At 40.9% G+C, this 12,600-nt stretch overlaps 1 protein-coding gene across 7 annotated transcripts in view; it reads left to right on the top strand.

Moving 5' to 3' along the window:
* CADPS (calcium dependent secretion activator) overlaps positions 1-12,600 on the top strand; it is a 332,826-nt gene that overhangs the window by 301,907 nt on the left and 18,319 nt on the right. For all 7 annotated transcript variants that reach the window (XM_067541603.1, XM_067541583.1, XM_067541594.1 and 4 more), the window contains one exon: positions 43-150. In XM_067541603.1, coding sequence (XP_067397704.1) covers positions 43-150 — 108 coding nt within the window. The remainder of the gene's footprint in view (positions 1-42; positions 151-12,600) is intronic.

Below are 12,600 nucleotides of genomic sequence, written 5' to 3'. Positions count from 1 at the left end.
TGTTCATGTTTTTCTTTCTCTCTCTTCTTTTCTTCCATGCAGAAGCCGGGGATGGATGTTGCTGATGCCTATGTGACATTTGTTCGCCACTCTCAGGATGTCTTGCGTGATAAGGTCAATGAGGAGATGTATATAGAAAGGTTATTTGATGTAAGTAAATGCCTTCTCCTCCTTGGAAACCAAGCAGGAGACTCCCCCAAAATGTGACAAAATAAGACAGGAGGATAAGTCACATTTTGAGACAATTGATTGGTTATAGATTACCCACCCCAAAAAAAAAAACTTTCCTTTCCCTCTGACTAAGGCTCTTATCTGCTGTCCGCCTGCTCTAACTGTGTACTCTGATCTACTGTGTCCTGGTCTTTATGTGTGTGGTTTGTAAGATAACAGCATCTTTTAAGCCTACACTTACTACGTTAAGTTTGTGAGAAATCTGCCTGTAAGAGGAACATCACGGTCACTGTTCTTATCGTTAAAATCCGAGCCAGTTTTATGGCAGATGTGTTAGTCGGAGACCATGTCTTTTGTATGTTAATTAATTGTTCCTGACTGCCCAGCACTCAAAACTTAAATGAAATCTCTGTGTTACATTTTAATATTTTTTTTTAATGACCAGATCATAGCTGATAAAATTTGTATTTTCATACTTCAGAAGGGCTGTGTCGTGGTGTCTAACACCAGATGTAGAAGCGAAAATAGGTTCTCCTTGGGAAAAATAAAGTGGTTACTCTAATCCAAAGGACACAGATTTTTCAGGAGTTTTGTTCTGTTTTCCCCACTGCACCAAATGAATTGATAACCTGTAAAAGAGAACATTGACCTGGATGCCGAGCAGCCCCCGTTTATTTTAAATATGAATGCATGTTCAGTGATATACCTGTCTCTGTTTCTGTTGCTTTTGTTGTGTGACACACTTTCCGTCCTTGTAGCTATTGTACAGTGAAGGTTTTATGTTTATGGCAAGCACTTAACATTAGTGTTTCAGTCACTTATAGGATCTTTGTTTATATATTGATTTCTGTGACTGTGTGAAACAGCTTACATTCAAACTTTCTTTTCTTTCACCTCTAAGCAATATCATTTTTCAGTCTTCTGGCTCTAGAATTTTAATAACCTTATATGCTTTGTTTACTTGCTCGTTTGCTTCCACAGTGTGTAGGGAAGGCTTTCCCCCCACCCCAATCAAACGCTTTCTTTACCTGATATCCTTCTTTCTTCACATTACCTTTCCCTTAGAAACCTCTTCTTACTTTATAATTCACACTCTTTCTTTCACTGATATCCTATCCGATTAAAATGGAACTTATCTCTCATGTCAAATGTTTTATCACATTATATCAAGTGGCATGAATTAGAGTCAAATAATCTTCCTGTGTACATCTACTAGCATGACCCATATCCACTGAGAATGCCTCATTCATGCATAAAGCACACTAGTGACTCCTTAACGCTCTATGCATGCTCACTCTTCAGAGAGTTTAAAGCACAGAAGAGATAAATCACTCATCCAATAGGCATAGAAAAAAAGGCAACAGTCACTTCCATTTTGCAGCAGGTCTGCTAATGCATTGAATACCTATATTGAATTTTGTTCCATAAGCGGTAAATTTTCAGAGATCATCTGGATTGTTCTTTTCAATGCCTTAGTTGCCTTTCCTTTGATCAGTTTCTTAAGATTCGCAGTTGTGTGGTTTTTAGAACTGCGTGTCATTAGCTCAAACTCCAAAAATCTGTAACTGATTTGAATATTGATTTGTTTGATCCAATCATACTTCGGTTCATAAGACCATGTGTTTATTAAATTAGCAATAAAAAAAATAAGAATAACCCTGGTGGAAGGCAAAAGTACAGAATTCCCTCCACACACACACACACACACACACATTTTTTTATAAGATGTACTTTTCCTAGCCTGTTAGTCAGATAAACATTTAAGGATTTTATTCACAGTAGTAAACCCTATAATATTTACATTTCTGTATGTGTTTTTACATAACTGCATGCAGCTATGAACGGCATTGTGGAAGAACAATCCGATCCAAATGTATCTTCTCACATGAGCTAGGTGCACAGGACTGGAGACTTTATTTAGACGTAGGAGGTTGGAATGCACTGACTCCTAGACTTCCAACAGTCGCAAACTCCATTACTCCTAAAACTAAAACTGTGTTTTAAACTGGCCGCTCTGGAAGAAACGACCGTTTCCCAAGTTCAACCCGAAACTAAAGGACAAGGTGCTGACCTCACTGAACTAGCAACAGCAGATTAAATTGGGGCCCAATCCTGCACGCCCTTAATACCAGGCGCAGTGGTGAATGCCATGTGATAGCAAGCATGGTTTCCAGTGCTGACGGTTTTCAGGATCGGGCCCTTCAATGTTAATTCAGTAGAAATCTCCATCATCAAGAAATGGTTTGATCCAGTATCTGTAATTGAATTCTCCACAGGCTGGTTTTCTAGCAGCACAACATCAATTTGTGAACATTTTGGATTACATTTTGGTAAACTCCCATGGATTTTAATGGGCGCAGCATCACATCCCTGTTTTGTTTTTATGTGATTTGATTTGATATACAGATATCTTAGTTCAGATTTTATTCTCAGTTATGCCCATGCAGCCAAAGACAGACTTTGGCTGATTTTGCCCACTGCGTTGTTGTGAAGTGTGAGTAACAAACCAAATCAGTTGTGTATAAAACCTGGAATATTCTTTAAGTATTCAGCCCTTAATTTTACGAAGCTAAACATCATGGCCAGCTGGTTTTATTTAGTCGTCTTTGTTAATTCCAGTGGTAGATTTCTATGAAATTGTCCTGCTTTTCAAGGCGATTTTGTGGGTCCAGCACGTACAGTTTTAAGAAAGACGGAGAATGAATAATCAATGTTTATATTTATAAAGTAGAAATATCCTTTAAAAACTGTATATGGGCTGATTCCTCTCTCCTGTCCATCAGTATATTTTAGGAGGGACTTTCTTGCAGTCTGTAGAGTTGCAGTGGTGGGAGTGAGGTTGGGGTCAGCTCAAAGTTTGAAATTTGGACAGAGATGTCAATTAACATTTTGCAGGCCAGAGCCTCAAGTGAGATAAATCGACATCATTCAATTTACTTGAATGCAGCTACGCCAATTTACTCCAGCAGAGATGCTGGCCCTCCATGTTTAGAGTATCATGTTTAGAGTACCATGTGTAATGACCAGGCCAAACTCTTCCGTCACATGTATGCAACCCCATTAATCTCACTGGTGTTGAAGGGTTGGCAAGAAGGATATAGGGCTAGATCATCCTCTCATGCAAGTCACTGGGAAAACTCCCATTGATTTGACTGGTGCATGATCAAGCCCATATTTTCGTCCATTACGTGTTCTATTTATTTATAGCTCCTGGTGTTTTTTGGCTACTCCCTCTTCTCACCTGGCATTTCCATTTATTTGCCTTCTTTGTTTTCTACATGAGAAAAGGCTGGATGCTATTAGTTATACCATGTTCCTGGTAGTATTTTAGGTAATATTCTTAGTGCTTATTCCGTCAGTTCCTGCATAGCAGAACTGTGCTGTCTGGTGCATATTGGTGCTTGCAGAAGATTAAAATGTAGCCCACACAGCAGTATTCAGATAATCTCCTTTATTCTGTAAATTAGTCAGTTTTTTCCTTGAAATAAAGTCGTCAACTTAATTTTTAATATCTGCATTCTCTGGGTCGTTAAGGGAACAGATTGACTGTGAAGTTCTGCTGGTAATCAAAAGCTAACTAGGATTTTTGAGTGTTATTTTATTTTTAAACAGTGCTTATTTCCTGCAGATGAACATGACTTAGTTATTGGGCCTGTCCCACTAACCTGATAACATTTTTTAAAGAGACAAGGTGGGTGAGGTAATATCTTTTATTGAACCCACTTCAGTTGGTGAGAGAGAGACACACAAGAAGACGCACAAGAAGAGCTCAGTGTGGCTTGAAAGCTTATCTTTCTCACCTACAGAAGTTGGTCCAATAAAATATTTTACCTCATCCACTTTGTCTCTCTATTATCCTTGGACTGACATAGCTACAACTATAATGCAGACAATATTTTTTAAAGCTAAATACTGTGACAAGGCCCACTGGTACAGAGAACTAGTAAGAAAAGAACGTAAGAACCGTTTCTTGGCGTGCGTTCTTGCTCTTTGTTTATGTGCATGTCTCTGTGTGTTCATGTGGTTTAAAAAAATTGCGTGAGGCTTTGAAAAAAGAGGGGTTGCAAACTCCGTTTAGTGTATTAGTTGGCAACTTTGTCTCTGAAGGGTGATTTTTGACATACTTGATTGTTTAAAAAAGTATGAGCCAGATGGCTTGGACCCGAGCAAAGGGGACTGATCTTGCAGTCCTAGAGGAAAATCCTGTGTGCTGCTGAGCCTTCTCAACTCAGAGCACGCAACGTTTTCCAGAGCCAGGCTTCCACACAGTCAGAATTCCCTTCGGGGCCTGTGGGAAATTTATCTGCAAAGATTAGGCCCTTTCATGATGATTGTTCACAGATTTTGATCCACATATATGTAGTGTATGTCGTTTCCAGCCAACAAGAGCCTATCTGATCACAAAACTAAATGGTGGACTTGTTGATATTATAAGCACTAGCCTTGCTTTTGCCGAATGAGCAAAATACTGATGTCACAGGAGTGACAAAAGGCTGTTGAACAGAGAGAAAGCAACCGAGGTTCCTGTGAATTTCAGGATATTAATGCAAACCTCGGAAGTCCATAAATAACGCAGATGGCATTTTTTCTTTCTGATGATTAATTCAATATCTTTCCGAAAAAAAACAAAAACATGTTTTTGATATGAGAGATCAAATCATCCAGAGAAGCTCCTAAGATTGCAAGATCTAAATAAAAATTAATTTATTTTTTCCTCCTTGTACTTCTTGAAGACACAAGCCTGAGTAGAAGATCAGGATTAAAACAGATGTGCTTAGTGCTAGTTCATCTGCTTAAATCTAGCAGTCTCTGAGATCAGTGATTAAAAAGCCATCTCTAACTTTGATGAAATCCACTGCAATGGTAATATTGTGTCTTTGATAGCTTTCTTATGGGCCTCATGTCTGCCTAAACCGGACATAGAAAACATTTGACTGGAGATGATACATGGATTATCTGGGTCAATTATACACTTAATCTGCCTTCTGGGGATTAAGTGTTCAGAGATTGACTCTGTATTTGGCTTGTCCTTGGCAGTTATCAGATCAGTAAGGTTGCCCTTACTGAAAAGTCTGGTAAGAACTTAATCATTCAGTGATACGGTTCTGGGGATGCTTCTGTCGTTTCAGTGCTGACTGCTCTATGCTTTTGCAGAAGGCTTGATTTACCATTTCACTGTCCCATTATACATTCAGCTGCCTCAAAATATATGTACAGACAGTCAGAGCCTGAATATTTGATGTTAAAGATTTGAAATACCATCCTGAAGCCTCTTTGGATTTGCAAGAAGAATGAGGGGAGGTGTTATATGGACACACAGAGCCAAATTGAAATCAGTGGCTTGGAATGTATGTAGACGAGCAAGATGGGAAGGGAGAGCAGATTAAGGCAGTCCTAAAAGCTGTTCACCCCCATGGTTGCCTGTAAAGGAGAGGACCTTCAGCTTTGGTGGGACAGTAACCATAGCACCCGGCATCTGCATTTGGAGGCTCTGATGCACCTCTTCAAGATGGGGCCACTGGGCCCCTCCCCAGCTGCCAGGGAGATCCCAAGGCACTTCATGCAGGAATACGGATAGGGCCCCAGAATTGGGATCCAGAGAACGGAGTCCTATTTCCAACTTTGCTACTGACTCCCTGTGTGACCTTAGCGAAGTCACCTCAGCTTCTCCATCTCTGATACAGGAATCAGGCCGATCCATCGGCAAAGTGCTTTGTGCGATGCAGTACTATTAGATATGGCAGCAGGGATAGCCTGACAGCTGATTTACCTCTCCATGGCCACTGCAGACGGGGATGAATTTCAGTTTACTTCCACACCCGTGTGTCCAGCTGGAACCCAGCTCCTGGGAGCACTGAGCACCAGAGAATGCGTGAGGCAGGATTTAGTCCCATATTTTAAAAATGCCATTATACGAAGTATTCATTGACTCATGAACGTGAAATGTATCAATGTATCAGAGCAAGCAGGAATCGTCAGAGTACTCATGTTTAAAAAAGAAACCTTTGCACCGATTACTAGGACACCATTTCTCTGGGACTGTTCATGGGCTTAAAGTTACGCATGTGCCCAGGTACCCTGCTGAATCAGCGCCTCATCTACTTCCTAAATACACGGAGAATTGCAAAGGTGATATTGACAGCTATAGAAGAAGCCAGTGCAGCTGGCTAATTGAACCTATTTCCCCCTATGTACCCAGACTGCTTATTGGGGCACCAATTCTCCTACTTCCATCCTGAGATGGCCTCACTCTGATGTTTCTTCTTCAGCTGTTTTTGTCTAAAAAAGGAATTAATTTTGACGGGATGAAAATAAAGCAGATTGGCCCTGGGAAATACTGCCATATTTTTAAGCGTTTCTTTAAAAGAGTTCCTTTTAATGCAACCCTCAGTAGCCCTGGTTTTTTTCAGTTGAGGCGTGATGTTTGAATTCATGATAATTGAACTTTTTATTCAAAGAGGGGACAGGCAGATGGCAGGTCCTGGGCTTCGTGGCAGTTCAGTAAAAACGCAAAGTAAATGGCGATGGAAAATATCGTCCATATACCATGATTGCTGCACGTGACCCACAGGACATCGTACACCCTCCTTCATGAAAATAGGGGATTTTTTACCCCACTAAAAGGCATGTGTCAAATCCGCATGCAGGGTCAGGCTATTTCACAGCTGACCCCTTCATCTTTTGGAGTTCATATGCAATGCATGTTTAAAAAAAATAAAAGACAGGAGCTTAATAGGGTTATTAGTCCTGGCTAAAGGGAGGAGTGGTCTCCTATTTTCTTACTATTCCTGCCTACAAGCTGCTCAAGGAAGTGAGGATTTGTTTCAGAATAGCGTCTTACCTAGCAAATGTATTCCGTTAACAAGGTTTATTCTTTCATGAAGTATTCATTTAAGTAGGTTTCATTTAATTTATTTTGGAGAGAGTCTTAATAAAATAAGTCCTAGATCTGTCACTGGATTTTACATGCGTGTAAGAGTTTTTCCTTCAAAATGTCTTTATCAGAACAGCTTTTCGTGGTTCAGCAGACATTTGGTGAAGACAGTTAATTTGTTTTCTTTTCCAGAGGAGACTGTTCCATTAATCATTCTAAGAAGTCAGACTGATTGCTCTGTTACTTTAAGGTCAGCATAGTCTTGCTAACATGATCTGCACGGTACTTTTCAGTGTTGGAGAATATTCTTTTTGTGGCAGACTGTGAGCAACAGACTCTTTATTTTGCGATTAAGAAAAAATAACCAAGGTACATTTTGTGGACGGAATATTGTCGTGTTGCATTACAGAAGACAAATTGTCCTAAATTCTGAAATGAGAGCTCAGTTAGCTAAACAACACAGTCTTTCCTGCTTAGCCAACATAGATTGTTGGATTAGAGCTGTATGTATGTATTTATCACTGTACTATATAGGCAAGGCATGTAGGGCCAGATTATTAAAGTTGTACCTGCACCTAACAGTGCAGAAAGGCACCTTGGGAGATTTTCCAAAAATGCTAAGTGCCTAACTCCCATTGCAGGGGATGATGCGGGGGCGTGGGGGGGGGGGTTCCTGGCCTCCTTAATGCCTAGTTGAATTTTCAAGAACACCTGTCGACAGCACCTTTGGAAATCTGGCCCTGAGCACACTGCGAGATCTGCTTGTCTATTTTTATGTAAAAGTTGTTTTTAGCTAATTTGAGCTTCCAGATGGTGGTTAGTCTAGAATGAGAACCTAAGGGTCCAGTCTTGCATTTCTTGTGACCCCAAAACCCCCATTGATTTCAACTGAGGTTTTGGGAGCCCGAGGAAAGCACGACTGGGTCAAAGTTTAATTGCAGAAGATAGCAGGAGTGTTGTGCGTAAGACACGGGAGGTAATTGTCCTGCTCTATTCGGCACAGGTAAAGCCTCAGCTGGAATACTGTGTCCAGTGCTGGGCACCACACTTTAAGGAAGATGTGGACAAATTGGAGAGAGTCCAGAAGAGAGCAAAATAACGATCAAAGGTTTAGAAAACCTGAGATATGAGGAAAGGTTACACAAAATGGGCATGTTTAGTCTTGAGAGAGGAAGACGGAGGGGAAACTTGATAAGCAGAGCTGAATTAATGACAGGTAATACACGCGATTAATGCAGAACAAAGTAACTAGATCTAAAAAATTAGTCACAATTCATCTCAGTTTTAATCGCACTATTAAACAATAATCGAATACCAATTTAAATGTATTATCAATATTTTGGATGTTTTTCTACATTTTCAATTATATTCACTTCAGTTACAACACAGAATACAAAGTGTACACTGGTCAATTTCTATTACTATTTTTGTTACAAATATTTGCACTGTAAAAAAGATAAAATAAATAGTTTTTTTCAATTCACCTCATGCTAGTCCAGTCAGTCCTACTTCTTGTTCAGCCGATCGCTAAGACAAGTTTGTTTACGTTTAGGGGAGATAATGCTGTCTGCTTCTTATTTACAATGTCACCTGAAAGTGAGAACAGGAATTCGCACGGCCCTTTTGTAGCCAGCGTTGCAAGGTGTTTACATGCCAGATAGGCTAAATATACATACTCCCTTTCATGCTTTTAGACTTGTAGGGTCTAAAGTTTTACATTGTTTTGAGTGCAGTTATGTTTTAAAAAAAAAATCTACATTTGTAAGTGGCATTTTCACAATAAAGAGATTGCACTACAATGCTTGTATGAGGTGAGTTGAAAAATTCTATTTCTTTTTTGTTTATCCTTTTACAGTGCAAATATTTGTAACAAAAATAGTAATATAATTTTGTATTTGTATTCTGTGTTGTAATTGAAATCAGTATATTTGAATATGTAGAAAAACATCCACAAATATTAATAATACATTTAAATTGGTATTCTGTTATTCTGAACAGTGTGACTAAAACTGCGATTAATCCTGACTATGGTTTTTAATCTTGTGATTAACTGAGATTATATTTTTAATGGTTTGATAGCCCTACTTACAAGCCTTCAGATATGCTGAGGGCTATTATAAAGAAGGTAGGCAAGCAGTAATGGCCTTCATCTGCAGCACGGGAGATTTAGCATAAATATTAGGCAAAAACTTTCTAACGCTAAGGGTAGTTAAGGTCTGGGATAGGCTTCCGAAGGCAATTATGGGATCCTTGTCATTGGAAGTTTTTAAGAACAGGCTGGACAAACCCCTGTCAGGGATGATGTAGGTTTCCTTGGTCCTGCCTCAGCAGAGGGGGCTGGACTTGATGACCTCACAAGGTCCCTTCCAGCCCTACATCTCTATGATTGTATAACCAATACGGTTGGCTCTCACGTGACACCAAAGTAGTCTTGATACTCAGGTGAGAAAATATTTTAGCTTTGGAATCAGACTCTGCAGATAAGTCAGTGGCAAAATGCACAATTCTGTTTTCCCCAAAACTCCTACGTTCCACTAGGCAAATCCCTTTTCCACCCCCCTCCTTTACGTGCAGAGAAATCCCAGCATGCAGTGGGCCGGCTTCACGTGGGAAACAGGGAGTTCCCTGGTGCAGCACAGACTGAGTTGGGGGTTTTAAAGGCAAGTCTGGGGCGAATCGGAGTGGGGTAGAGCGGGTGGGTATTTGACTACCCAGATCTGCTGGCCTAATCTCATGCACGTTTGTCGGAAATAGAAAGAGCAGAATCTGCTGCGGGGATGAGGCAGCAGCTGTCCCCACAATCTTCCCAGGGCCTGTGGGGTAGGATTCCTTATACCCCTGGGTTTGCTGGAATGAGGATTGGGCCCTCTGCATTGACAGTAAAGGATTGTCTGATGTCCAGCAGCTTCTTCATTCCTCTTTCTCTTTTCTCTCTGCAGTCCAGTCTCATACAATTGCTCCTGGTGCCGCGAATGAGCCACTGGTGCATGTTAGATTAGCAGTTATAGGTCACTTCGTTTCTCTTGATCTGCAGGTCTTTTCTGTCCCCAAGATTCCCTTTAAACCTCACCCTGCACTTATGATATCAGCGTACAAAAATGCTTACCGAGTGCTGGCAAAGAAATATCTTTTTTCTGTCCTGAAATCCCATGTACGAAACCAGGGGATCTTTTTCTCCCCATTCACTCTTTTCCAGTTCACGGTTAATACCAAGGCAGCCTTTAACCACACTTTTTGGAATGTTCAGGCTATACAACAGCACTCAATGAAAAGTTACCAGCTACAGATTGTGACGTCTTTTGATTCAGTTCTACTGTTAAAATATAAAACCCCCTGTACAATTGAAGTATTATATAACATACACTGCATCTTATTAATCAACATTACATCCAGTTATGCCGACATTCTATAATACTGCACTGGCAAACAAAAAGCTGGGCTCTTTACAAAAATGCTACGTAGATATTATGTTTAACCAGGCTCTTTATATGGGAATCTAGGTTTAACATGTCAACACATTTTTTTTAGAAAAAATAAAAACACGTAAGTGGAGAATATTTTAAATGCAGAAAACAGTATTTCAAAGCAAGTCTCCTTGCAGGAATATATATTTTGCCCCTTTTTTTTATGCAAAAGCTATTTTATAAAAATTACAAATAATGCAAAATTTGGTGGGTGCAAAATCCTGGGAGGCAGTGATAACTTCTGTGTAAAATTCCATGCGGCAAGCACTGTGAATTTTGCACCGCTGTATCTGCTTGGGAGGAAGAGAAAGGGCAGGTACGCGGGAGTAAAGCACATCAGTACACCCAGGCCGCATTTAGGGCTGAATCCTGTAAACACATACCACTTTACTCATCCGAGTAGTCCTACTGACTAGGGATAGATAACCCACATTGATTCTGGTGGGATTACACTCGTGAGTAGAGTTATCCATGGCAGTTTGGAGTATTGGGGCCTTAAAGAGCAAATTGAAGAGGCGTGCATCCTTTGGAATGAAGTGCTGCAAGTGCTGGATGGGGTTATGGTTCCTGCGTGCACTGCAATACCCTACATGATAAAGCGTCCATCAAAGGGCCGCAGGGCAGCTGTAAGATCTCTTCCCCAAGAGGACCCCCACAAACACACATACAGGAGGTGCCCCAGCTAGTCGCTAGATGTCACAACTTCCTCAGCCTCAACCCAGAAACAAGGTTTTTAAATTATTTAAAGAAATTGGTTTATTTTTTTAAGACCCAGCTCCTGCATCTGCCCCCACCCGGCAGACCCCTGCACCTGCGTGAAGCCAGGGCTCTGGATGCACACAGTTGCAGAATTGGGACCTGAGGCCATCTGGTTGCAAAAAGTGAGTGTATTGGGTCCCTGTGTCTTTTGCACCCCTGCACCAGCTTCATTTTTAAGAATTCAACGTGTGTCCAAGTGCGTTTTTCTTGCATTAGGATACTATAGGAAATGGAATTTGGCCAGGAGAAGCATTATGAATCTTTAATGGCCAGGACTTCAGTTTTCCTTGTCATCGGAAAGACAGCATCTTCTGCAACACAACAGCACCACGGTAGGGGATCGGTTCTCTCCTAATTCCGAAGGAGCCTGCCACCTTCTCAGGGCCTGACCCCACAAACACACTTGTGCCTAACTTTACTCACATGAGTAATCCCACCGACTTCAGTGGTACTATGCATCGGGGTAAAGTTAAGCACATCTCCGTGAGTGTTTGCAATCTTTATCTGGGCAGGCCAGATCCAAAGCGCACTGAAGTTAATGGGAGTCTCCCTAGTCTTCAGTGGGCTTTGTCTCTGGCCCTGTGACGTAGTGGGATTCCCTCAACCTGGATTCCTCATGCACTCCTGCGTAGGTTCAGCACCATGTGTTTCATTCGCAGTGCGCTAGACAAGTCCTTGTCCCCCCATGACATAAGACTTTGATCTTCTCCCTAGGGAAGGGGGGAGAATTCTCATCTCCCTGAGAGCCTCTGGCCCTTCCTCTTCCTGCATCTCTTAACAGTCCTCAGCTGATGAGCTGAATCACCTTTGCGATGATGAGTTAATCATAGAAGATGAGGGTTGGAAGGAACCTCAGGAGGTCATCTAGTCCAACGCCCTGCTCAAAAGCAGGACCAACCCCAACAATGTTGGATGGGACTAGTTTGGCTAAATCCTATGCAACTTTTTGGAAACGCAGAGGAAACGATATGGTTTAAGAACTGTGTGAATAAATATAAAACTCAGATTTTCATAACTGTCGCACTATGGCTGGTCCCATTGTGTTGTGAAGGTGCAGGAGTTAATGCATCCAGCTGGCTTTTTTTAAACTCTCAATCTCTCTCTGTTAAAATCTGTGCTTAGATGACATTATGGTTCTGAATGCCTTCAAAGACACTGTAATTTGGAGTTAAGGATCCTTAGCCCATCCAATGTGCTTAAGTGTTGCAGTACAAAATGTATTCGAATTGTTAATTAATTGTATGCAGCACAGAGCCCTAAATGCAGGGGCTTTCTAAGAATGAAATGATTAGTGTTTATGATTTATTTATAACATTAGTGTGAGATCAGATA

Source organism: Emydura macquarii, unplaced genomic scaffold (assembly GCF_026122565.2).
Source record: "Emydura macquarii macquarii isolate MOO-44397 ecotype Brisbane River unplaced genomic scaffold, CSIRO-AGI_Emac_v2 contig_71, whole genome shotgun sequence".
NCBI lineage: Eukaryota > Metazoa > Chordata > Testudines > Chelidae > Emydura > Emydura macquarii.
The sequence above is the reverse complement of the archived record's forward strand: the minus strand, read 5'-3'. Positions and strand labels throughout refer to the sequence as shown.